The sequence below is a fragment of the Pan paniscus genome, chromosome 20 (genome assembly GCF_029289425.2).
Source record: "Pan paniscus chromosome 20, NHGRI_mPanPan1-v2.0_pri, whole genome shotgun sequence".
NCBI classification, from domain to species: Eukaryota; Metazoa; Chordata; class Mammalia; order Primates; family Hominidae; genus Pan; species Pan paniscus.
In genome coordinates this window covers 10292176-10318109 of record NC_073269.2, presented here as the reverse complement: position 1 = coordinate 10318109, position 25934 = coordinate 10292176, and the positions used below count along the sequence as shown (strand labels likewise).

The following is a 25934-nucleotide window of genomic DNA, read 5'->3' as shown; positions in this document are numbered from 1 at the left end:
TGGCGGGGGTGGCCAGACCTGGGAAGTGCGGGCTCCATCCTGACGCGGGGCTGCTGCTTCCCTGCAGGTGCTGGTGACGAAGGGGACGGGCAGACGACCGGGAGCACATAGCGGCCGGGAGCCCGGCTGCACACCAGGCTGCTGCTTTGTCCGTCTGTCCGCCCGCCCACCCGCCCCCACCCCACCGGCAGCGTCCAGGTGCGGGGCCGGGAACCACACACCCCGCTGGGCCGGCCACAGTCTGGACCCGCACATCCTGTTCAAAAGCAGACTCGGGAACTGCCTGAATGTGGTTTGGGACACGAGACCTCATCATATTGATGAGCGAACAAACAAGAACATTTCCTCCCTCCCCTCCTTTGAATTGAAATGGCACATTAAGACTTGTCACGGCTTCTCACTGGGACTGGAGACCTCGTTCCTTCACCCCGCGTGTCGCCAGCCTCTGGGTCCAGCCAGAGCCCCTGGCTTCTCCGCCACCCACACCCTTCCCACCCTGCTGCGGGGCCCTGCCTTTGTGGGGAGCAGCCAGCCCTCTGCCCCTGCCCGGGGCTCCCCAACTATAGGCCTGGGACCCCCGCCCAGCTTGGGGGGCTGCTCGTACGAGTGTAGACACTGGGCCCATTGGACGTGCTGTTAACTACTATCTTCATTTCCCACTTCCCCTCTCTGATTGGGGGTGTATATTTTACATCTTTTTTTCTTTTTATTTTCGAAGGCTTTGTTTTGGTTTCTTAGGTTAAGATGCTCTCGAGCGTTGAGCAGGCACAGCTCTGTCGAGGTCCCTGTCCCCCACCTGTGGTTCTGGCCTCTGAGGTTGGGGGACTACTTGTTTCCCACCCCAGGTTCCTCCAGGCCAAGTCATGGGGTGATGAGGAGTTGGGGCCCTGTCTGTCCTAGGCCTGGAGAGTGCCTGTCTGGGAAAAGGTCACTGGACCTGGAAGGGTCCCCAGGGTCCCCTGACTCCCGTCTCCATCTGTCACGTGGTTCACCATCATCAGGCACCAGGCGCAAACTGCTTCCCGCTGTTGGCCATCCCTTCCCCAGCCACAGGTGTCCCTGCCCCCAGGACAGTCCAGGGCCAGGGGCTTCTGTGAGAGGCAGAGGGGGACCCTCACCAAGTCTTGGTGGAAGAGCCTGGGGGCTGGTCCCAGAACAGGCAGTCTCACAAGCACGCAGCACACTGGAGTGGACGCCTGTGCCCACCCGACCCTGGAGCATGGCCAAGAGCCAGCTTGCACCACCCACCTGGGGAGGCCGAGGAGGAGGTCCCCTGGGCACAGGGCCTCTTTGGGACTTCAGAGGAAATCTCCCAGTCCCACTCTCGGAGGGTTAAGAGAAGGCTTCCTGCAGCTGTGCCGTCCACACCTCTAGGTCGCCAGAGCCCTGGCCCCCAGCCCCCAGCAAGCCTGAGCCCGGGAAGAACCAGAGGCCCTCCGGAGAGACCCAGTCACACGTCTCTGCTTTAAGCCTTAGCCAGCTAGTGACGAGTACAACGAGATAACGCCCATGTGTTTTGGAACATTTATGTAAGATTGTCATATGAAATGTATTTGGGAACTACATTAAACTTTTAACTAAAACCCTGGCCTCTGCATGCCCCAGGGGCCTCAGGAAGCCCCTGACCAGGAACGGCCTCCACCTCCCCGGGCGAGGACCTCCAGCAGCCTGGGGCCTCATGCTCCCACCCAGCGTGTCACCAGTGCTGGGGTCCAGCCACAGCCCTGTTCTCTCCACCACCACCCGCACTTTACCCCCACCCCTGCTGCAAGGCCCCGCCGGTCTGCCCCCGCCCAGAGCTCCCAGCCTCGGGCCGCTCACCAGAATGTAGATACTGGGCCCGCTGGACGTGTTACCTGCTATTTTTATTCCCCATTTGCCATCTTCTGATTGGGGGTTGATGTTTTACAGATTTTTTTTTCAAAGGCTTTATTTCAGTTTCTGAGGTTAGGATGCCCCTGTGCCCCTCGCTCCACACCTGGGCAGGTCTAAACTTCCTTCCAGGATGGCCTCCACACACAGCCTCCCACCTGGGGTCACCTGGCTTCCTGGGGGACCCGCAAGGGAGGGGCAGGGAGCAGCAGTCCGGGTGCGGGGATCGGGGGACCTCGGCGGGGGCATCCACAGGGGCTGCAAGGCCTCTGGTCTGCATGGCGTGGGTGGGGAGAGCGTTTCTCCCTGGGGTCCTGAGCCAGTGACTCCTGTTAGGACCTTTGTCCCACCTCCGCCTGGTGGCCTGGCAGGGACCTGGTCTAGCCAGTCCTGCAGCCTCCATTCCCCCACCTGCCCCTCCCCGCTCTGTGGTGTGGCTGCCCAGGAGAGAAGGGGCCCAGGGAAGGGAGGTCTCCGGCAGGGGTGGGGAGTGACAGGCCAGGGCAGCAGGGCTGAGCCGGAGCTGCTCACAGCTGCCAGGCACTGGTCATCATGGCCACGAACTCCTCATCCGTGTTCATGGAGGCACTCACGCCGCTGTAGTAGTCCTGGAATTCCGCCAGTGTGACCTGGGAACAGAGGGCCGTGAGGGGGCACGGCCGAGGAACTGCCTGGGGAGGGGGCCCCCCGCGCAGCCACCCACCTGCCCATCCTTCTCAGAGGAGTCGAAGTTGTCCAGGAAGCGGCGCAGCACCTCGTCCTCGGTCCACTCCCCACTGCGCACCTTGGGGTGGGCACGGCCACTGTACACCCCACGGAGGTCGTCCACCGTCACGACGCCGTCCCCACTGCGGTCCAGCTTGGCAAATGCAGCTGCGATGACAGCCTCCCGGGCCTGGGACATGGGGGGCTGGGACAGGAGGTGGTGACTGGGGGTGGTGGGTAGCACACCCAAACCCCCAAGACGCTGTGCAGAGCACTGGGGCTGTATGCCCCCGCAGGCGCCTCTTAACAGCAGCTCTTAGGGAGGAGTCCCCTGTCTCCGCATCTCGGCATCCTCTGTCGCCCCATGCCCAGGGCACACGCCTTGACTGTGAGGTGGGGGCTCACCCGCAGCGCCCGAAGGAACTCCTCCAGATCCAGCGTCCCGCTGCCGTTGCGGTCCCACTTCCTGCACACACCCTCTGCCTCCGCCTGGTCCAGCACCAGCCCGAGTTTGGCCAGACCCTGCCGGAACTCATCAGCGTCCAGGGATCTGCTCCCGTCCCGGTCTAGTTGGCGGAAGAACCTGGAGGCAGGGGACACGGTTGGAACAGTGGTCTCAGGGGCCGGGGTCAGGAAGGTGAGAGGGGACAGCTCACCTGGCCAGGCCCTGGATGCCCGAGGCCCCGCGGGACAGGCACTGTGCCCGGAGTTTCTCCATGGTGGCATCCACGGCGTCCATGCTTGGTCTGGGCTCTGGGCAGCTGGAAGGGAGAGAGGTCAAGGTGGGGACTCCCGCAAGCCTACCCTGGCCGACTGCCCCTTGTTCAGACGCTCATCTGGCCTGCGTCTGTCCCAGAGTCCTGCCTGCGGGGCCTTGTGTTAGCTGTGTTGTGCCCGGGGAGACTGTTGCTAGTGGAAGGTGCCTCTGGAGATGGGGCGGGGCCCAGCTGCATGAATGCACTGTGCTGGGCAGTGGGGAGTGGGGGAGGGATGGGTGCGCCCAGCCTGACTGCTTACTCAACTGCCAGCCCCACAGGGCCTGGGACAGAGCCAGATCCCTGTGGCACTGCATCCCTTCCTGGCTCCAAGGAGGAGGGGCAGGCCACTGCCCTGCAGGGGCTGAAATGCCCTGGATGGAGACAAGTCCGTGGCTGGGGAGGCTCGAGGCATGATTCCTGTGTGACCCTGGACAGGTCCCTTTCCCTCTCTGGCCTCACAGGGGCTCCTCAGCCCGAGCCAGGGCTGACAAAATTGCTGAGGAATCAAAGTTCAAAAGGGCCCCAGGTTCTGACCAGCCACTGCGGCTCATGCCTGAAATCCCAGCACTTTGGGAGGTCTAGGTGGGAGGATCACTTGAGCCCAGGAGTTTGGACCAGCCTGGGGAACATATAGAGAACTTGTTTCTATTGTACAGCAACAAAAATGCCCCAGGTGGGCTGGGCGCGGTGGCTCACGCCTGTAATCCCAGCACTTTGGGAGGCCGAGGTGGGCAGATCACGAGGTCAGGAGTTTGAGACCAGACTGACCAACATGGTGAAACCCCGCCTCTACTAAAAATACAAAAATTAGCCGTGCATGATGGTGGGCGCCTATAATCCCAGCTACTTAGGAAGCTGAGGCAGGAGAATCGCTTGAACCCAGGAGGTGGAGCTTGCAGTGAGCCAAGATCGCACCACTGCACTCCAGTCTGGGCGACGGAGCAAGACTCCATCTCAAAAAGAAAAAAAAAAAAAAAAGCCCCAGGTGGCCCAGGTCCTGGGGCCCTAAGACCTCCCACCCAGGCCCACCTCCAAGGGCAGGTCCTGCAACCCACAGAGACTGAGCTGAGCCTGAGGGACACCTCTGCTCACTGCCACAAAGCTTGTCACTGGCGGTTGTTAGGAGCCAGTCCCAGGATTTCTATCTTTACGGATCTTTTGTTGTTGGTTTTCAGGCCTGAAACGTGACTTAGTGGGCTGGCTCCTGACAAGGTGGTGAGCCAGAGGTTGTGACTCCGAGTGGAAGAGCAGCCCTGATCCTGGACATAAACCTCAAGAGACGAAGCCACCTCACCGAAGGCCTTCAACGGAGACGTCGGATATACCTGCCCGCTACGATAGGTGGGTTTTCCAGGACTTGCAACGTGGGCCCTGTTTGAGGACCCACTGTTCGCCCCGACCCAAGGATCATCAATCGGGGCCTTCTCCAAGCCTGGCTTTACCTCGCTCACAGCACAATTATATTGTCAGAAGTTGCCTTGCCTGAGCGCGGTGGCTCATGCCTGTAATCCCAACACTTTGGGAAGCCAGGGCAGGAAGATCACTTGAGCCCAGGAGTTTGAGACCCGCCTGTGCAACATAGTGAGACCCTCCCATCTCTACAAAAACTACAAAAAATTAGCCAGGCATGGTGGTGTGTTCCTGTAATCCCACCTACTTGGAAGGCCGAGGCAGGAGGATCACTTGAGCCCGGGAGTTGGAGGCTGCAGTGAGCTATGATCGCACCACTGCACTCCAGCCTGGGTTACAGAGCAAGACCCCCGCCTCTTAAAAATAAATAAATAAACTGGCCGGGCACGGTGGCTCACGCCTGTAATCCCAGCACTTTGGGAGGCCGAGGCGGGCAGATCATGAGGTCAGCAGTTCGAGACCAGCCTGGCCAACATGGTGAAACCCTGTCTCTACTATAAATACAAAAATTAGTCAGCCGGGTGCGGTGGCTCATGCCTGTAATCACAGCACTTTGGGAGGTCGAGGCAGACAGATCACCTGAGGTCAGGAGTTTGAGACCAGCCTGGCCAACATGGTGAAACCCTGTCTCTACTTAAAATACAAAAAACTAGCTGGGCGTGGTGGTATGTGCCTGTAATCCCAGCTACTCGGGAGGCTGAGGCAGGAGAATTGCATGAACCTGGGAAGCGGAGGTTGCAGTGAGCCGAGATCGTGCCATTGCACTCCAGACTGGGGGACAAGAGCAAGACTTTGTCTCAAAAAAAAAAAAAAAAAAAAGCCAGGTATGATGGCGGGTGCCTGTAATCCCACCTACTCCAGAGGCTGAGGCAGGAGAATCACTTGAACCCAGGAGGCAGAGGTTGCAGTGAACCAAGACCATGCCACTGCACCGCAGCCTGGGCGACAGAGTGAGACTCTGTCTCAAAAATAAAGAAATAAATAACTTAAAAAAAGAGGCCAGGGCTGGGCGCGGTGGCTCACACCTGTAATCCCAGCACTTTGGGAGGCTGAGGTGGGTGGATCACTTGAGGTCAGGAGTTCAAGACCAGCCTGGCCAACATTTTGAAACCCCATCTCTACTAAAAAAAATAAATAGCTGGGCATGGTGGTGCATGCCTGTAATCCCAGCTACTCAGGAGGCCAAGGCAGGAGAATCACTTGAACCCTGGAGGCAGAGGTTGCAGTGAGCCTAGATCACACCACTGTACTTCAGCCTGGGTGGCAGGGTGGCAGAGCCAGACTCCGTCTCAAAAAAAAAAAAGAGGTTGCCTTTGGAGTCTGAAACCAATCTGTAGGTTACAGGCATCCCAGCATCTTGATTCAGGCCACCACTGATGTAACATCATCAGTTTTATGAGAAATCATGGTGACATCTGGCTGCCAAAATCCTGGTGGCTCACTGCAATCCAGAATTATTTAAATAGGCAGAGAAATACTTTCATGTCTATGAGTGTTACAAGCAGCATTTTTTTTCTGTGTAGAGAACTATAAAATATAACCACTATTACTGAAGTGCTGTTTTGGCATCTCATTTGTAAATGTTTAGTAAGAATTTCTTGGGAGGCCAATGCGGGAGGATCACTTGAGGCCAGGAGTTCAAGACCAGCCTGGGCAATGTAAGGAGACCTTATCTCTAGAAAAAATGCAAAAACGCAGCCAGGCATGGTGGCATATGCCCATGGTCCCAGCTACTTGGCAGGCTGAGGTAGCATGATAGCTTGATCCAAGGATTTTTTTTTGAGATGGAGTCTCCCTCTGTCGCCCAGGCTGGAGTGCAGTGGTGCAATCTCCACTCACTGCAACCTCCGCCTCCCGGGTTCAAGCAGTTCTTCTGCCTCAGCCTCCCGAGTAGCTGGGATTACAGGCACCCGCCACCAAGCCCGGCTAATTTTAGTATTTTTAGTAGAGACGGGGTTTCACCATGTTGGCCAGGGTGGTCTCGAACTCCTGACCTCAGGTGATCCACCCGCATCCCAAAGTGCTGGGATTACAGGCGTGAGACACCGCGCCCGGCCTGGGCCTCACTTTCCACAGCTGTAAAATGAGGACAAAGCCTGTGTCTACAGGGAAACTCGAAGATTAGATGCAATCGCTGTAGAGAGTGCTTGGCCTACGCTCCTTAGATTCTACCTGGCCCAGCAGGACCCTACCAGGAGGCACAAATAACACAGAGGGCCTCCCTCTTGCCCCCAGGCCAGGATGAAAGGATTAAGGACCCAGGCCAGGAAATCATCCGGTTTATTCTTGAGCACAGACAGGCCCCAGCCTGCCTTTCCTTTGTACAAACAACCCCCCTCCTTGTTCATCCAGAGGAGAAAATGGGCCCATTGTTACTGCACTGAGGGGTCACTGTTGCCAGGCAGGCAGGCGGGCGCCATCCTGAAGGCCGTGGGTGGCCTCCGACCTTTCTGGTCTGAAACAGGCTGTGCCCCTCGCCGGTTCCTGGTATGACAGTTCCCTGAGTGAGGAGGTAGGGGAATGGCTGCCGACCAGGCCAGGGTGACAGGCTGGCCCAGAAAGGCACAGGAGTTTTCTCCTTTCCCTGGTTTGACAACAAGCAAAGCACCCTGAATGTCCTGGGCTAAGGACAGCGCAGAAACAAGGAGTTCAAAAATAGATTCTTTAGGGCGTATAAAAAGGAGACAGTTGCATGCTACAAAAGCTAGGCTAGGGCCGGGCACGGTGGCTTACGCCTATAATTGTAGCACTTTCGAAGGCCGAGGTGGGTGGATCACCTAAGGTCAGGAGTTTGAGACCAGCCTGGTCAACATGGTGAAACCCCCTCCCCTCCCCGGTCTCTACCAAAAATATAAAATATCCGGGTGTGGTGGTGGGCGCCTGTAATCCCAGCTAATCTGAAGGATGAGACAGGAGAATCGCTTGAACCTGGGAGGCGGAGGTTGCAGTTAGCCAAAATCGCACCACTGCACCCCAGCCAGGGCGACAGAGTGGGACTCTGTCTTAAAAAAAAAAAAAAAAAAAAAAACAGAAACTCACACCCTGGCTAAAGAGGGTGCCCTGAACTCCAGGCAAGCTTGGCCAAGTCTTGCCAGAAATCCAGATCTTTGTGTTTGCATTGCCAGGTTTTTAGCAAGGGTGACTGATTCAAAGCTTAAAAACAAACAAGAACACTTCTGTCTGGGTTAAACGTCTGCACCTGGCCTGTGGGCCTATTTGAAAACTTTTTGACTGTTCAGCCTGTTCTGATGCTTAGACAGGACTTTGGCTGTGCCGTAGGGTCCCCCTGCAGGGTGCTGGTGACTCCCAAGGACACTGACAGCAGTGGCTTTCTGTCTCCATTCTGTAATCTGCATTCCGGGCTCACACTGTGGTCCCAAACACTGCAGGCTGGAGGTGGTCCCCGTCCGCCTCTTCCCCAGTGCTGTTGTCAAGGGGTGGACCAGGCCCACCGGGGGGTGGGTGGCCGGGGTCACTGGCCGGCAGGGGCCCCAGGCGCTCAGCCTCAGCCAGGGCATCCAGCAGCCCAGCCAGGGGTGGCCGGCGGCGGCAGATGTCCTGCAGCAGCTCAGCCCGGGGCTGCAACTGCCTAATGAGCTCGTCCCTCTGGTGCACGGTGGCCTGTAGGCTGTAGACAGTGGCTTCTGAGGTCATCAGCTGCTCCTGGAGTGTGGCAATCTCACTGGCAGGAAGGCAAGAGGAGGTGATTACAGAACTGAGGACCACAGCACCTGCTCCTCCCTGCTCTGGACCCGCAAGATGTTCCCCATCACCTTCGGGATAAAGCCCGCAATCCTCACCACTGCCTAAGGGTCCTCCCTGGTTATGAACAGAATGTTCTTTGTTTTTATTATTATTATTGTTATATTTTATTTTATTATTATTATTTTTTGAGACGAAGTCTAGCTCTGTCGCCCAGGCTGGAGTGCAATGGTGCAATCTCAGCTCACTGCAACTTCCGGCTCCAGGGTTCAAGCAATTCTCCTGCCTCAGCCTCCCTAGTAGCTGGGATTACAGGTGCCCACCACTACGCCCGGCTAGTTTTTTGTATCTTCAGTAGAGATGGGGTTTCACCATGCTGGCCAGGCTGGTCTCGAACTCCTGACCTCGTGATCCACCCGCCATGGCCTCTCAAAGTGCTGGGATTACAGGCGTGAGCCACCATGCCCAGCCTATTATTATAATTTCTGAGACAGTCTCGCTCTGTTGCCCAGGCTGGAGTTCAGTGCAACCTCTGCCTCCCAGGTTCAAACTGTCCTCCCTCAACCTCCCGAGTAGCTGGGTTTACAGGCATGCGCCACCATGCCTGACTGATTTTTGTATTTTTAGTAGAGACAAGGTTTTGCCATGTTGGCCAGGCTGGTCTTAAACTCCTGACCTCAAGTGATCCGCCCGCCTTGGCCTCCCAAAGTACTGGGATTACAGGCTGAGCCACTGTACCCAGCCTGAACTGCATCTTTCTGTCTCCCCAAAATTCATATGATGAAGTCCTAACCCCAATGGGAGGTGTATTAGTCCATTCTCACGATGCTCTAAGGACATACCTGATACTGGGTGATTTATAAAGAGGTGTAATTGACTCACATTTCCACATGGCTGGGGGTGGCCTTGGGAAACTTACAATCATGATGGAAGGAACCTCTTTATAGGGCAGCAGGAGAGAGAGTGAGAGACCAGCAAAGGGGGAATCCCTTATAAAACCATCAGATCTCCCTTATTGATTGATTGAGACGGAATCTAGCTCTGTCATCCAGGCTGGAGTGCAGTGGTGTGATCTCGGCTCACTGCAACCTCCGCCTCCCCAGTTCAAGCAATTCTGCCTCCTCAGCCTCCCCAGTAGCTGGGACTGCAGGCGTGTGCCACCATGCCCAGCTAATTTTTTTTTTTTTTTTTTTTTTTTAGTAGAGACAGGGTTTCACCATGTTGGCCAGGCTGGTCTCGAATTCTTGACCTCAGGTGATCTGCCCGCTTCGGCCTCCCAAAGTGCTGAGATTACAGGCGTGAGCCATTGTGCCCAGCCATCAGATCTCGTGAGAACTCACTCACTATCATGAGAACAGCATGAAGGGGAAACCATCCCCCATGATTCATTTACATCCCACCAGTTCCTTCCACAACACGTGGGCATTACGGGATTACAATTCAAGCTGACATTTGGGTGGAGACACAAAGTCTAACCATAGCAGAAGGGTATTTAGAGATGGAGCTTTTTGGAGGTGATTAGGGTTAGATGAGGTTGTCAGGGTGGGGGTCTCTATGATGGGATTAGTGTGCTTATGTGAAGAGATACAAAAGAACTCCCTGGCTCTCTCTGCCCTGTGAGGACACAGAGAGAAGCCAGAAATCTGCAAGCCCGGAAGAGGGCCCTCCCATAACCTGACCATGCTGGCACCCTGCTCTCGGACGTCCAGCCTCCAGAACGCTGAGAAACAAACCTCTTGTTTAAGCCACTTAATTTATGGCATTCTGTTTTTTTGTTTGTTTGAGACAGAGTCTCTCTCTGTTGCCCAGGCTGGAGTGCAGTGGCACAATTTCGGCTCACTGCAACTTCCGCCTCCTGGGTTCAAGCGATTCTCGTGCCTCAACCTCCCGAGTAGCTGAGACTACAGGCGTGTGCCACCACACCCAGCTAATTTTTTTATATTTTTAGTAGAGACAGGGTTTCGCCATGTTGGCCAGGCTGATCTCGAATTCCTGACCTCAGGTGATCTGCCTGCCTCAGCCTTCCAAAGTGCTGGGATTACAGGCGTGAGCCACCGCCCAGCCAGTTTATGGCATTTTCTTATGAGAACCCTCATTTCGTCCCCTCACTCTTCCTGCAGTTCGTTCTTTTCCATTATCTTTTCCCACCTATTCTTAGTAGGCTCTTCCTCTGGGAAGCCTTTACTCTGAGATCCCTCAGAGCCCCATATGCCCCTCCATCATGGCCGTTGGCCACCGATGATGTAACTGCCCAGTGACATGTCTGTCTCTCCACTGGACTGTGGATACCCAATGGGCAAGGCTAAGTCTTACTGATGTGCTCCAGTACTCAGCAGAATGCCTGACACACAGTAGGTGCTCAATGAAGATGAATGAATGAGTGCCTGGCACAGAGCAGGTGCTCAGTAAAAATGAATATGTCCAATTAGCTCTGAAGTAATAGTTCCCACCTGGGACCCAGCTCCTCCCACCTCCCTGGGTGCCTGTCTCATCTCTTTCATCCTCAGCTGTCAGAGGGACTCTTCAACAATGCTGATATGGGCCAGCATGGTGGCTCGTGCCTATAATCCCAGCACTTCGGGAGGCTGAGGCAGGAGGATCACTTGAGCCCAGGAGTTCAAGGCCAGCCTAGGCAACATAGTCTGACCCCATTTCTAAAGGATTTTTTTTTTTTAAATCAGCCAGGTGTGCTGTCGCACGCCTGTAATCCCAGCTACTTGAGAGGCTGAGGAGGGAGGGTGAGACTGCAGTGAGTCGAGATCGCACCACTGCATTCCAGCCTGGGCAACAGAGCAAGACCCTCTCTCAAAAATAATAGATAGGCATGGTGGCTTATGCCTGTAATCCCAGCACTTTGGAAGGGTGAGGTGGGAGGACTGCTTGAGCCCAGGAGTTCAAGACCAAACTGGGCAACAGGACAAAACTGTCTCTACAAAAAAATACAAAAAATTAGCCATGCGTGGTGGTGGACGCCTGTAGTCCCAGCTGCTTGGGAGACTGAGGTGGGAGAATCACCTGAGCTCCGGAGGTCGAGGTGCACTCCAGCCTGGGCATAGGAGTGAGGCCCTGCCTCAAAAATAATAAATTTAGGCCGGATGCGGTGGCTCACGCCTGTAATCCCAGCACTTTTAGGAGGCTGAGGCGGGCGGATCACCTGAGGTCAGGAGTTAGAGACCAGCCTGCACAACGTGACGAAAACCAGTCTCTACTAGAAATACAAAAAATCGACCGGGCGTGGTGGCGGGCGCCTGTAATCCCAGCTACACGGGAGGCTGAGGCAGGAGAATCGCTTGAATCTGGGAAGTGGAGGTTGCAGTGAGCTGAGATCACGCCACTGCACTCCAGCCTAGGCGACAAGAGCGAAACTCCGTCTCAAAATAAAATAATAAATTTTAAAAGTTAAAATGCTGATATGATCCCCTCCTCCCCTGCTGAAGAGCCTGCTATGGCTCCCAATGCCTACACTGGGCGGTCTGTGGTCCCTGCGTCGCTCAGCACCTGTGGGAAAGTGGGCCTGTTTGAAGTTAGAGGTCCACACCTGTGTCACTTCTCGCAACTTTACATACTGATTACTAATTCGAGTTTTTTGGTGTTTTTATCAATCCCATACTCAGTCTAGCGTCTATACAAGTGCACACGGTTCCCCCTGCCCTTCCTCGCTTTCCAGCCTCGGCTCTGCCTCCGCCTACCGCCTCGGTGAAGTCCACCTGGCCGGCCCCGGGCCTCACCGGTCCTTGGCGCGACCGAGTTCGTCTAGGGCGGCGCGCAGCTGCTGGTCGTGGAGGGCCAGGCGCTCGGCTTGGGCGTGCACCGTGCGCTCCGCCGCGTCCAGCCGCGCCTCCAGCTCCGCTGCGCGCCGGTGCACGGCTGCCAGGTGTGCGTTTGCCTCCCGGATCTGCAGGGCCGGCGGCGCCGACATGGCCCAGGCTGCTGTACAGGCCCGGCCACGCCCCCAGGCGGCCCGGAACTGGCACAGGCCCCGCCCCCGGGAGGGCCGCGCCCCACTAGACCTCGGCGCGATTGGTCGCTGACCCCGCTAGACCCCACCCCAGAGGGCTGGGTCGTGCTTTCCTCAAACCCAAACACTACCACCGGTTCCGGGATCATGAAACTCCGCCCCTGAGTTTGGGCTCACTCTAGGATTGGACAAGATCTTGACAGCCACGCCCCCAGGCTGGCCACATCCTTTGGCGGCTCGCGCAACTCAGGCTCTGGAAACAAGATTGGTCACACCTTCGATACTGTCCCCGCCCTACTTGGAAGCTAACACCAGAATTGGCCCGGACTCCGCGAACCAGCAAGCCTGACCACGCCCCCCGAACCTGTGGCCTGTCAGGGGTAGATCCAGGCACGGCCTCGCCCCTTCATCCCTTATACAGTCTCAGATTGGTCAAGTCCCTTTTAGGTTATGCCTCCAATTCTAGCCACGCCCCCAAGTCAAGCGCCTGTGTACTTCGTCCGGCCTAGGGCGTGGGACAGCCGCGGGTTGAACAGAGGCCACGTCCCGCTGAACTTCTCGTATTGTCATTGGTCACTTTCCCGATAATCCCCGCCCCTGATCCTGTCCACGGCCCAAAACAGTAGCACGCTGCTCAGACTCCAGCTTGGTGACTGACCACAGGGCATGACCACTCGCTATGCAAATTCTGACACTGGGTGTGGCCACATCCCCGCCATGCCCCGCCCCCCAGTCATTGTCTCGTCATGTCTTGCTCCTATCAACTGGAGTCCCGCCCGTCCCAGTCTGAGCCTGGCCCCTCCCCTAGTAGATTAGTCCCCGCCTCTAGTAGTCCCTCACCTAGGACTCCCTGAGCTGGGACTAGCGAAATCTGTCTGCACTGATCGCAGTCGTCCTCAGTTTCACCCTCTGGGAATCGGCCTGGGGGTGCACGTGCTACTCTCTTCCACCAGGCCGGTCCCCGGCGCGTGCGCGCGATCCATGTCCATGTCCGCGCCTATCAATAAAGTTGCTCACTTGTTGCCGGCCCGCTAGCCCGAAAGGTTGCGCGCGCAACCCGAGAAGTCTCGCGATAGCCAGCCGCGGCTGCCCTTGCGCTTCCCGAGCCGGCGGGGTCCGTGGTGCGGGATCGGGATTGAGGGCTATGGCGCCGAAGGTTTTTCGTCAGTACTGGGATATCCCCGATGGCACCGATTGCCACCGCAAAGCCTACAGCACCACCAGTATTGCCAGCGTCGCTGGTGAGCGCCGGCCGGGCCCCGAGGGTGGAGGGCCGAGGCCGCAGGGAGGTCGTGGGGTTACTGGGGGCTGTTTGGATCGAACGGGTCTGGGAGTCTCGCGGGTACGCACGTGGTCGTCATCGGGGTGTCTTGGGCGGTCGTGGGGGGGGGGGATCTTGTGTGAAATGGATGTTGTAGGGGGTCCAGCAGGGTTGGGGAGCACTGGGAGGTCGTGACATGCGACAAGCTAGTCCCTGGGGTCGTCTGAGGCGGTCCCAAGCTATCGCCAGGCTCGGGGAAATTGTGGAGTGAGACAGGGCTATTATCAGGTCCAAGGAGCTAAGGGACCACGAGACTTTCCAACGGGGTAGCAGATTGTTAGAGGTGATCATGAGTCATGATTGGGGCATCTGAGGGCGGTACAGATGTTTGAGAAAGTTTTGGGGTGGGATGAGGTCTTTCTGTGGTCAGGGGGTGCTGGGTGGTTAGGGACACCTGAAGCTTTTACTGGGACCGCCAGAGAGGTCCTAGGTGAGGTGGATCAGGAGCTACTATGAGGGTAGCCTTGCAGGGGAATGAAGGGGACCCACAAGCCCTGGCATTCTCTTTTTTTTTTTTTTTTTTTTTTTTTGAGACAGAGCCTTGCTCTGTCGCCGGGGCTGGACTGCAGTGGCGAGATCTCGGCTCACTGCAACCTTCACGTCCCTGGTTCGAGCAATTCCCTTGCCTCAGCCTCCCAAGTAGCTGGGATTAGGGGCGCACGCCACCGCGCCTGGCTAATTATTTTGTATTTTTAGTAGAGACGGGGTTTCACCGTGTTGGCCAGACTGATCTGGAACTCCTGATCTCAGGCCATCCGCCCATCTCGGGCTCCCAAAGTGCTGGGATTACAGGCGTGAGCCACCATGCCCGGCCGGCCCTGGCATTCTCTTATAGAGTAAATCTGAGTCTTGCCCCTTCCAGCCTGAGCGTTTCATGGGCATCATGTCCTTTAATTCTCAGCCACAAGTTGGGACTCATCAGGTCCCAGATGGAGCTGGAAGTCCTCTTCCCTCTGATGAAGAATCTTTACAAACTGGGCCAGGCGTGGTGGCTCACACCTGTAATCCGGCGCTCAGGAGGCCAAAGTGGGAGGATCGCTTGAGGCCAGGAGTTCCAGACCAGCTTGGGCAAAATAGCAAGATCCCCATCTCTGCAAAAAAGTAAAACAATTAGCTGGGCATGATGGTGCGTACCTGTAGTCCTAGCTACTCAGGAGGCTGAGACAGGAGGATCACTTGAAACCAGGAGTTCAAGGCTCTAGTGAGCTATGTTTGCACCACTGCACACCAGCCTGGGCGACAGAGCGAGACCTTGTCTCAAAAAATAAAAATAATAGGCCGGGCATGGTGGCTCACACCTGTAATCCCAGCACTTTGGGAGGCGGATCATGAGGTCAGGAGATTGAGACCATCCTGGCTAACACGGTGAAACCCCGTCTCTACTAAAAATACAAAAAATCAGCCAGGCATGATGGCGGGTGCCTGTAGTCCCAGCTACTTGGGAGGCTGAGGCAGGAGAATGGCGTGAATCCAGGAGGCAGAGGTTGCAGTGAGCCGAGATTGTGCCACTGCACTCCAGCCTGGGCGACAGAGTGAGACTCTGTCTCAAAAAACAAAACAAAACAAAACCAGCAGGGCGCGGTGGCTCACGCCTGTAGTCCCAGCACTTTGGGAAGCCGAGGCAGGTGGATCACGAGGTCAGGAGATCGAGACCATCCTGGCTAACACGGTGAAAACCCGTCTCTACTAAAAATACAAAAAAAATTAGCCAGGCATGGTGGTGGACACCTGTAGTCCCAGATACTCAGGAGGCTGAGGCAGGAGAATGGCGTGAACCTGGGAGGCGGAGCTTGCAGTGAGCCGAGATTGCGCCTCTGCACTCCAGCCTGGGCGACAGAGCAAGACTCCGTCTCAAAAAGAAAAAAAAAAAAAAACCCAAAGAAACAGTCTTTACAACCTGGTGTGTCTATAAGCTGAGGAATCAATTTGGTCAACTCTGTATTTCCAGCATATGTGAAACAGGGCCCGGCCAAAGTTGCGGCTCCATTGGGAGGCATTTGAATTAGGGCAGACCTAATCATCAGTCCCATATTTTGCATATTTATTAATAGTAAGACAGACGTTATTGTGTCTCCATTTCTTACAGGTAGGGACTGAAGGTTGGAGAAGCATATTAACTGCTCCAGGGTCATTTGAAGCTGGGCTGCAAGTCCAGGTCGGCTGACCTGCTCCTAGGGGTCTCTGAAGCAAGGAATGTTCCCATCAGGTCCTTATCGAGGGTCTTCAAGAGAAAGGGCTGAAGGGGGCCACCCAGGGGATAGGATCTGAAACTGAGAAAGACGCGCATGTTGGTGTTCATGTGAGAGAGTGTGTGCATTCCTCATGCGTGAATACAAAATGAGTGGGCTGCGGTCTCAGGAGGCCTTTGGAGGAGACAGCTTGTCTCGGGGTGTGGTGCTGCTGAGTGAAGGGCCTCTGAGACCAGGGGGGGCTCCCCAGAGGGTCTTAGAAGGAGAGGTCAGAACTTTTGACAGAGTTGCCATGTCAGGAGATCGCTGATGGCATCAGATTTAGATTTAGGGGTGGTCAGTGGCTTCTGTGAGCCCTCCAAGGGTGCCCCGGGGTCTTTGAGGGTGACATTCATTCTCCCTAAATTTTTCTTTTTTCTTTTTTCTTTTTTTTTTTTTTTGAGACGGAGTCTCATTCTGTCACCCAGGCTGGAGTGCAGTGGTGCGATCTTGGCTTACTGCAACCTCTGCCTCCCAGCAATTCTTGTGTCTCAGCCTCCCAAGTAGCTGGGATTACAGGTGCCTGCCACCGTGCCTGGTTAATTTTTGTATTTTTAGTAGAGACAAGGTTTCGCCATGTTGGCCAGGCTGGTCTCAACCTCCTGACCTCAGGTGATCCGCCCGCCTTGGCCTCCCAAAGTGCTGGGATTACAGGCGTGAGCCACTGCACCCACCCTTCTCCCTAAATTCTTCAGTGACCAGCTCCACTCATTGTGCAGAACTTGCTGAAACGTGTTTCTGGGTCCTCCCCTCACTGCCCCACTCACTTCATTCCGGGGCTCCCCTCACTTCTCATCTGAGGGAGATAAATTGTTTCCTGGCTGGCTTCCCTGAGTTGGGGACCCTGGACGGCGGGGAGACTGTACTCAGCAGAGCCCGGGACCTGTGGGCACATGATAACTATGGATGAATGAATGAATGAATGAATGAAGCATCTTGTGGGCACCATTTGTGAGTGAATGAATGAGTGAATGTGGCACCTTGTTAGGTACTCGGTAACTTTGTGAATGAATGAATGAGTGGCAGTAGCTGAATGAATGAATGAATTCACACTGGGTCTGGCGGTCACTGTGGGAGGCTCAGAGGAAACCAGCAGTCGGGGAGCAGAGGGAAGGGGGCCTTTTGAAGGGCGCTGGGGGCTCCTGGAGGGGTGGATGTGGCAGGACACCACAGCTGGATGACAGCTGGGGCAGAGTTGGGGTGGGGCAGTCCTTGACCTCTATGGGATAATCAGGGGGTCCCAGCTCGTCCACTCCCAGTTCAAGGACTTTGGAAGGGATGGAGGATGGTGGGCGCACTCACCGTGTCAGGTGTGCTCCATGAGCTAGGGGTCCTTTGGTCAGGACCGCTGGCATGTGGGGGTGGCGTAAGGAGGTTCCGCCCAGGAGTCCCTCGGTGACAGTTCTGGGGGCGTCACTGAGTCTTGTCGGTGGTTCCCTCTTGAGATGAGAGGGTTATAAGACTGTCATGGCTGGCCCAGCCCTGGATCAGGACTTTTCAGGTCCCAGGCAGGGCTGGCAGTCCCCTCCCATTAAGAATCTTCAAGTCCGGGCATGGTTGCTCATGCCTTTAATCCCAGCACTTTGGGAGGCTGAGGCGAGTGGATCACCTAAGGTCAGGAGTTTGAGACCAGCCTGGCCAACATGGTAAAACCTCGTCTCTACTAAAAATACAAAAAAATAATAATAATAATTAGCTGGGCATGGTGGCAGGCGCCTGTAATCCCAGCTACTCAGGAGGCTGAGGTGGGAAAATTGAACCAAGGAGGCAGAGGTTGCAGTGAGCCGAGTTTGCACCACTGCACTCTAGCCTGGGCAACAGAGCAAGACTGTCTCAAAAAAAAAAAAAAAAAAAAAAAAAGAGGCCGGGCGCGGTGGCTCACACCTGTAATCTCAGCACTTTTGGGAGGCTGAGGCGGGCGGATCACGAGGTCAGGAGATGGAGACCATCCTGGCTAACACGGTGAAACCCCGTCTCTACTAAAAATACAAAAAATTAGCCAGGTGTGGTGGCGGGCGCCTGTAGTCCCAGCTACTCGGGAGGCTGAGGCAGGAGAATGGTGTGAACCCGGGAGGCGGAGCTTGCAGTGAGCTGAGATAGCGCCACTGCACTCCAGCCTGGGCGACAGAGCGAGACTCTATCTCAAGAAAAAAAAAAAAAAAGAATCTTCATAGACTCCAGCTCTCTTTCAATTAGTAAATACATAAAAGAATTTGGAATGGGGGGATGTGTGTGTGTGTGTGTGTGTGTGTGCACTGACTGAAGTGTGACTGAGGATGGGGCTGCTGGGCCAGGAGCAGGTGGGGAGTCCTGGGGGGACGGCTGTACTGGACTCCAGTCCCTTACCGTGGATGCAGTAGCAACCCCCTTCCCTGCCACAGCCCCCAGACCTGGCACTCCGCTCCATCCACCTTTCTTTCTTTTTTTTTTTTTTTTTTTATTTTGAGACGGAGTCTCACTCTGTCCCCCAGGCTGGAGTGCAGTGGCGCAATCTTGGCTCACTGCAGCCTCCGCTTCCTGGGTTCAAGTGGTTCTCCTGACTCAGCCTCCCGAGTAGCTGGGACTACAGATGTGTACCACCATGCCTGGCTAATTTTTGTATTTTTAGTAGAGAAGGGATTTCACCATGTCGGTCAGGCTGGTCTCAAACTCCTAACCTCAAATGATCCGCCCACCTTGGCCTCTTAAAGTGCTGGGATTACAGGTGTGAGCCACCGCGCCTGGTCTTCCATCCACCTTTCTGAGGTCGAGCAGGAATCCCAGGGGTTGGTGTGGGATTAGGAGAAACCAGATCCACAAGGTACTCTTTATATGTGGTCCCTTTCTCTGCATCCTGGGTCTCAGTTTCCCCATCTGTGCTTGTGGGGAGCACATGGTCCCTCCTATGGGCTGCTCTGAATATGTGCTCACCCCACTGCTGGATGTGAGAGTCCCCTCAGTCGCCCTTGAGGGACAGAACCAACATGAGCTGAATTGGATCTGAGGCTAGGGTGCGGTTGGGGGTGGTCACTGCCAGGCCTGGCATGTCCCATGGGTCCCTTGAAGCTGGATGGGGAACTGGGGTGGAGCCCACTCCCCTGGGGCGGTCGTGGCGGGTGAAGCGTAGGCTGTGGTCAGACCTGCCTGGCATCCAGGCTCGCTGTGCTGGGTGACCTCTGAAGAATGGGGTGGAGCCCACTCCCCTGGGGCGGTCGTGGCGGGTGAAGCGTAGGCTGTGGTCAGACCTGCCTGGCATCCAGGCTCGCTGTGCTGGGTGACCTCTGAAGAATTGCTTTACATCTCGGAGGTCCCTTCACCTCCCGTGAAGGAGGGGATAACGGGACTGAGCCCATCGGGCCCCGAGAAGGATGAGGGCCCTTGTGGCCCATCCCTGGCAGTTCTGTTTTCTCTGGGATGGGCTGGCCCCGGGAGGTCCCTGCCTGCAACTGGGCTATGTTTCGAGGCTGTAGGGAGAGGGGGGTGCTTGTTTGCCCTGGGCAGTCAGGCAGAGGATTGGGGAGCCCCGGCTCGGGCTGGCTCAATCTGCCCATCCACCATAGAGGGGCTGGTGAAGCTGGGCGGGCTCTGGGAGGAGGTGGCCCAAGGGCCTGCCCAGCCTCACTCAGGACGCCCCTAGGCACCCAGCAGGGACGGTGGGCTGGGATCAAACCTCCATCCCCACCACCTACCTGGCCCTGAGTTCTGGGCCCGGCCCCGGCCCAGGCTCCTCATGCATAGAAGCCAATGTCAGGGGCCAGGCGGCCGGGGAAATGGCAGAGATGGAAAAGCTGACCGGAGTGGCGAGGCTGGGTGGCGGGGGCGGCAGCCAGGCAGCCAGGTGTGCGGGACGAGCCCAGGCCCGAGCTGCCAGCAGGAGGGGGTCGAGAGTGGCAAGGAGGAGGCGTTGGCAGCCAGGCAGGGAAGCAGAGCCGCTGCCAAGGGGGATTAGGCCCAGGAGCCCCGGGCCCCACAGGAGAATAGAGCCATTGATGGGAACCTGGAGCTGGGGCCCTGGTGCCAGGGCCCGTGGGGGGCGCCGCTGAGCTGGCAGTGTGAGGCTGGAAGCAGCCGCAGAACTGAGGTCTCAGGCCTGTTCTTGTGTCCACCACGTGGATGAGTCTCCGTCTGCCGGCCGGTGCCCTGCCAGGGCCAGCATGGCTGATGGGCGCCCAGCAGGTGCTCTGCAGGAGCCAGTACTGGTCAGGCTTGAGAAAGTGGCCAAGGAAGGCCTGGCGGGGAGTGGGGAAGGAAGTGAGAGGCCCCCCAATTTTGGAGCAGCAAACCCGAGTTCAAATCCAGCTCTGCCACTCAGCAGCCGGGGACACTATGGGCAAAGAAGGGGGGCATCGTGAGGACTGAGGGAGGGAGACCACCCAGTGGGGTGCCTGGCCAAGCAAGGGCTTAGCAGCAGTGGGGTCTGAACAGCCTCCCTCCTCTGTCTCGCAGGCCTGACCGCCGCTGCCTACAGAGTCACACTCAATCCTCCGGGCACCTTCCTTGAAGGAGTGGCTAAGGTTGGACAATACACGTTCACTGCAGGTGAGCACGCTGGGCTGGGCATGGCTGGGCCCTCTCCTGGCACAGCCCCAGCTCTCAGAGCACATTTGACGGCTGCCTCTTCTCCCTGACTCCCCAGCCCGTGTCCACAGTGCTGGCCACCCAGAGAAAGTCGGGTGTTCCTTTATCAGGAATACATGTAGGGTGGGGAGGCCCAGGAGAACAGCTCCAGGACTGGGGCCAGGAGGCTGCCATGCACAGTGAGCAGCCGACTCGTGGCATCTCTCTCCATCCAGACACTGGCAGTGAGCGCCCAAGAGGCTCCTGCTGTGCCCGTCTCGAGGCCCTTGCTCTTCCCGTCTACCCCGCAGCTGCTGTCGGGGCCGTGTTTGGCCTCACCACCTGCATCAGCGCCCATGTCCGCGAGAAGCCCGACGACCCCCTGAACTACTTCCTCGGTGGCTGCGCCGGAGGCCTGACTCTGGGAGCACGCAGTGAGTGGGCCCCTCCCCACCCCCACCCTCCTCCCAGCCTGGCAGAATGACCCCTGACCTCTGCTCATCCTCCACCCTCTCTGTTCCATCCCGGACAAGAAGTAAAGCAGCCTTCTTGAACACCAGCCATTTCAGTCATAGCGACAGCTGCTGCTGCTGCTTAAGCACCTACTGTGGCCCTCCCTGACCTGCCCTGTCCCCTCCCCACCCTCCCCTCCTCACTCTGCTCCAGCCACACAGGCCTCCTCACTGCTCCTCCCACATGCCAGGTACAGTCCTGCCCCAGGGCCTTTGCATGGGCAGTGCACTGCGTGGAATGCTGTTCCCCTCACTGTCCTGACCACCCTGTGTACAAGCCAGCATCCCCGCCGCCCTCGCTCTGTGCCGCCTTCCTTCTGCGTGCCTTGTCAGAGGACACAGGTCACCAAGGTCACCCCCTGTCTCTGCCACTGGCCTGTGAGTCAGAGAGGAGGATGGATGGCGTCTCGCCCTGCCATCTCTCTCCCTGCACCTGGAGCCCTGCAGGGGAGCTGCCCCCGCAACCTTCACTTTACAGAAAAGGGTATTAGGGCTCAGGGAGGGAATTAAGTGGCCCGAGGTCACCTGGAGGAGCAAGTGGCCTTCTTTGCAGCCATCAGAGGGTGCAGCCCTGGTGGAGAAGGCCACGCTTGGCACAGGGGAGCCCGTCTGGAGCATGAGCCAGACATCACTCCTGCCCTCCCATGGGCCCGGGCTCAGCGTCAGTGCCCGCCTGTGCCCCTGGCCTACCCCCAGCCCGCCAAGGCTCGGGCCCTCAGGGCCAGCGGGAGGAGTGAACGAGCCCTCTTGCAGCTCAGCCGCTCTGGCCTGGCATGTTGGGAGTGATGAATGGCAGGTTCCAGGCAGGCAGAGAGGGAGGGTGCGAGGGCAGGGCCTACGCCGTCACTGCTATCTCTGCGTCAAGACCTTGGGGAGGCCTTGTCCCTCCCCAGCTCCCACTGGAACTGGTCAGAGGTTGGAGGTGGGTTGAGGTCTTGACTGTAGCCCAGCTCGGGCTGGAACTGCTCCCTGTCCCCAAGCCAGCCTCCCTGTCTCTCTTCAAAGAGTGTGAGTCCCTTTAGGTCCTGGTGTGTGGGACACGCCTCCTTCCTCCTCTGGCCCGGAGGCTTCGGAGCAGGAGAGCCTGGAGAAGTGGGGGCACTGTCTGGGCTCCTCGGTACACAGACCACGGGACAGATGCGTGGCCTGGCCCTGGCATCCATGGGCAAAGGAGAGACTGAGACACACCGACGTGTCACCATGGCCCGGTGCCCAGCCTTGCCCCAGCCCCAGCTGGGGGCAGCACGGTGTCCTCGCAGGGGGTAGTCAGTGTGGGGCGGGATGAGGACCCACAGCCTGGGTTCCTGCTGGGAAGCAACCTGGACTCCGGCCTCCCTCTGTGCGTCAGTTTCCACATCTCCAGAGTCTAGGGCCCTCTTCCTGAGTGACTTAATCCCTGAAGAGAGTGTCCTGTCAGGGGTCTCAGTCTGGCTCCCAGGGTGGGCACCGGCCAGGGCGTGGAGCATCTTGGTCCGGCCGAGCCCCACCCGGGCCTGACATCACCTCCCCACTCCCACAGCGCACAACTACGGGATTGGCGCCGCCGCCTGCGTGTACTTTGGCATAGCGGCCTCCCTGGTCAAGATGGGCCGGCTGGAGGGCTGGGAGGTGTTTGCAAAACCCAAGGTGTGAGCCCTGTGCCTGCCGGGACCTCCAGCCTGCAGAATGCGTCCAGAAATAAATTCTGTGTCTATGTGTGTGTCAGTGTCCAGAGGGCTTGATGACGGCGACACAGCAGCCGGTGAGGGCGGATCTGGGAGGGAGTGAGGAAGGGAGATAAGATAAGGCCCCCTGCACACGCGCCTGCCTGCCGCCTGCCGTCCCTGCCAAGGGTACCAGCCTGGCCCCACAGAACTGGTAGTGCATCAGGCTGGGGCCATCGGGAGCCCAGGAGGGGAGACGGCTGGGATGCGCCCCAGCCTCTGCTTCCCCCAGTTCCCAGGGCAGGGCAGGAGCGTGCCAGTGACCTGCCAGCAAGTGGAAACTGGGCCCCGCCGCCCACAGCCCTTCCCTCAGCGCTGTGGGCTCTGGTCACAACCCCCCTGCAGATCTTGAGCCATCCTTTCTCTGGGCCTGTCCCCAAAGCCAACAACATGTGGAAAACACGCCCAGGCCCTGTCTCCAAATTCCTGGGCACTGGAGCGGAGAGCCCCGGACAGGCTGGCCCAGCAGCCGTCCCCATCCGGCAGGTCACTCGCAGCCCCTGGGGCTAGGGCAGAGCGGGACAGGACCCCCCTCAGCACCTGGCTGGTGGCAGCGACAAGGGAAAGAATTGCGATCCCTTCCCGCCACCTGTCAGGCCGGTGATTTAGGTGGCCCTGGAATGCTGGCACCACCCCGGGCCCCTTCTCCAGAACTGGCTCATGCTCCCTGGCAGCTGGAGAGGAAGCCTGCAAGCTCCCACATGCTGCGGTGGGCTGCAAATTAGGGCGCTCCAGGCTCCACCCAGGGGAGCGGAGCTGTGCACAGCCCTGGCTGGGATGGATCTGGGCCCTGCTGGTGGGCCAGGGACAGCAGGAACCGGCAGGGCTGGCTATGGCCCTCCTGACCCGTATCTGGCCCCATCTCTTCCCTTTTCTCAAGCCCATCCGCGGGGCCTAGATGTGAAAAGCCAAACTTCACTTTCAGCCTCATATCCTTCTCTGTCCACCCCCGAGTAGTAACTCAGCCTGGAACTCCCGGGCCCAAGCAATCCTCCCACCCCAGCCTCCCGAGTAGCCAGGACTGTGGCCACCGCCACTATGCCTGGTTAATTTTTTTAAAAAATGTTGTAGGCTGGGCCTGGTGGTTTGAGCCTGTAATCTCAGCACTTTGGGAGGTTGAGGTGGGAGGATTGCTTGAGGCCAGGAGCTTGGAACCAGCCTGGGCAACGCAATGAGACCCTGTCTCTACCAAAAAATTCGTCTTTTTGAGACATAGTCTTGCTCTGTCTCTCAAGCTGGAGGGCAGTGGCAGGATCGTGGCTCACTGGAGCCTTGACCTTCCTGGCTTATGCGACTCTCTCATCTCAGCCTCCCTGGTAGCTGGGACTGCAGGTGTGCACCACCACAGCCAGCTAATTGTTTTTATTTTTATTTTTTGTAGAGACAGGATCTCACTGTGTTGTGCAGGCTGGTCTCAAACTCCTGGCCTCGAGCAGTCCTCACACCTCAGCCTCCCAGAGTGCTGGGATTATAGGCATGAGCCACTGTGTACAGAGATTCTGGGTCCCTTCTTCCAGCGCCTGCCTCGAAGTCCTCTCTGGAGAGAGCACAGATGTCCACGCGTGTTCCAGCACAAGGGGGGCATGCAACAGCTCAGGGTCACGTCCACTTCCGGAGCTGGGTGCCCGGGCCTCGGGCTCCCTGAGAAAGGGCGGACACACCCACCCCGCACCCAGAGGGGCAGGGGCCCTGACACCTGTCCAAGCCCTAATAGAGTCATTGTTAAACACTCTGGGTTCAAACCCCAGAACTTGATTCTTTCCTTGTTCTGTCCTCAGAGGACGGCAGCACCCAGGCCTCAGCTTTCCCACCTGGTAAATGGGAATAAGGGCCCCTCAGAGATGCCCCACAAAGAAAGACGATTCCACCTCCCTGCAGGCATCGCATCCACTCACGGGCATCGCATCCACTCAAGGGCACCGGCCTCTGTCTCTACTGTGGCCGGCAGGGGGCAGCGCCCACCACAGCACGGCCTGCTGGGCAGCGTGGACCCGGGCGGTCATCCCCAGGCCCCCAGCCCCGCGGTGACCACAGGCGTCAGATTCCATCCCTTCCTCCGCACTCCAGGCCTTGTCTGTCCCTCATCCCCCTTCCTTCCCATGCATCCTGCCCACAGCAGCCAGGAAGTGATGGCTTCTAGGAATGGGCAATACAGCCCCAAACCTCCAGCCAAGGACACCGAAGCCTGGACAGGAGAAAAGACTAGTCCACGTCCCCACGACGGTCACCCTCAGCCCTGCACCATGGCCGCTTCTGGGACTGGTTCCACGCAGGCCTCCGCCCCCTGCAAGCCCTTCCCCAGCCCTCCAGGCCCGTGTGCGGCCCAAACCCTGTACCAGATCTCTTAGCCCTCTTCCACAGATGCACGCACTAAGGCCCACCCTGGGTAGTGGAGCTTGAAATTGAAAGGCAGCAAGCCCCTTCGCACCTCCCAGCCCCAGGTTCCCCCTGTGTTCAAGGGAGCCGACGGCTCAGACCAGGAGCTGTGCTCGCCGCCCACCCAGCCCATTCCGGGCCAGCCGCCAGGGTTGGCGCAGGCCTGCCAGGCGCCCCCACCTCGCCTGCAGGACAGGCCCCCCCAGAATGGAACACGAGGGGGTGGTCTCTTGCTGGGCTCCAGGGAACCCCAAAGCCCAGGCCCCCTGGCCCATAAACATTTACTAGGTTGTGGAGGGCTGACGTCACTCCCACCCCACACACACGAGGGCCCCCGCCTGGAACATCAGTCCCAGCGGGCTCCCTGAGGGGCTGTGGGGGACCCTTCCTGAGTTTACCCTGAACTTCATGGAGCCCTTCCCAGCCCCAGGCAGTCAGGGCTGGAACTGAGGAGGGGCAGAGCCTCCCTGGGGAGCTAGGAGGGCTTCCTAGAGGAGGAGGCGGCACAGCAGAGAGGGCCCAAGGATGAAGAGGCTTTTCCACGTGTACCCAGCGGGAGGGTGGTCCAGGCAGAGCACACAGCAACAGCAGAGGCCTGCTGTGAGGGAGAGCAGTGGGCGATCAGGGGCCTCCTGGTCCAGGAGAGGTGCCTGGGGGCTGCAGGGCACACACTTGCTTCCCGAGAATCCATCCCTGGAGACACATCCCCAGCAGAGACAAGGCTGCAAGAACACCGGCCTGGCCCTGTGCCGTGGCTCAGGCCTGTAATCCCAGTACTTTGGGAGGCCGAGGCTGGGGGATCACTTGAGGTCAGGAGTTTCAGACCACCCTGGCCAACACAGTGAAACCCTGT

At 57.8% G+C, this 25934-nt stretch overlaps 4 protein-coding genes across 14 annotated transcripts in view; 3 read left to right on the top strand and 1 right to left on the bottom strand.

The window, feature by feature from the left end:
• RANBP3 (RAN binding protein 3) overlaps nt 1-1583 on the top strand; it is a 62317-nt gene extending 60734 nt beyond the window's left edge. For all 6 annotated transcript variants that reach the window (XM_003819317.5, XM_008972659.4, XM_003819318.5 and 3 more), the window contains one exon: nt 68-1583. In XM_003819317.5, coding sequence (XP_003819365.1) covers nt 68-111 — 44 coding nt within the window. In that variant the 3' untranslated portion in view covers nt 112-1583. The remainder of the gene's footprint in view (nt 1-67) is intronic.
• On the bottom strand, nt 1511-12385 carry CAPS (calcyphosine). 5 transcript variants are annotated; one of them, XM_034945953.2, is made up of 6 exons: nt 12176-12366; nt 8113-8427; nt 3234-3338; nt 2983-3160; nt 2576-2782; nt 1511-2501 (listed from the first exon to the last, which is right to left on the bottom strand). In XM_034945953.2, the coding sequence occupies exons 1-6, from the start codon at nt 12364-12366 to the stop codon at nt 2400-2402; spliced, it is 1098 nt and encodes a 365-aa protein (XP_034801844.1). In that variant the 3' UTR covers nt 1511-2399. The 5 variants fall into 5 exon arrangements, with proteins under 5 accessions (XP_034801844.1, XP_034801845.1, XP_034801846.1 ...); XM_034945954.2 differs by having other exon boundaries at nt 2657-2782; XM_034945955.3 differs by lacking the exon at nt 8113-8427 and having other exon boundaries at nt 12176-12385.
• Nucleotides 12386-13449: 1064 nt separating this feature from the next.
• On the top strand, nt 13450-22701 carry NDUFA11 (NADH:ubiquinone oxidoreductase subunit A11). 2 transcript variants are annotated; one of them, XM_003819320.5, is made up of 4 exons: nt 13450-13646; nt 20380-20472; nt 20802-20924; nt 22522-22701. In XM_003819320.5, the coding sequence occupies exons 1-4, from the start codon at nt 13550-13552 to the stop codon at nt 22632-22634; spliced, it is 426 nt and encodes a 141-aa protein (XP_003819368.1). In that variant the 5' UTR covers nt 13450-13549; the 3' UTR covers nt 22635-22701. The 2 variants fall into 2 exon arrangements, with proteins under 2 accessions (XP_003819368.1, XP_063455873.1); XM_063599803.1 differs by having other exon boundaries at nt 21194-22701.
• A 1167-nt stretch (nt 22702-23868) lies between these two features.
• Nucleotides 23869-25123, top strand: LOC129394781 (uncharacterized). The gene has a single exon (XM_055104060.2). The coding sequence runs from the start codon at nt 24289-24291 to the stop codon at nt 25051-25053; it is 765 nt and encodes a 254-aa protein (XP_054960035.1). The 5' UTR covers nt 23869-24288; the 3' UTR covers nt 25054-25123.
• The last annotated feature ends 811 nt before the right edge of the window (nt 25124-25934 follow it).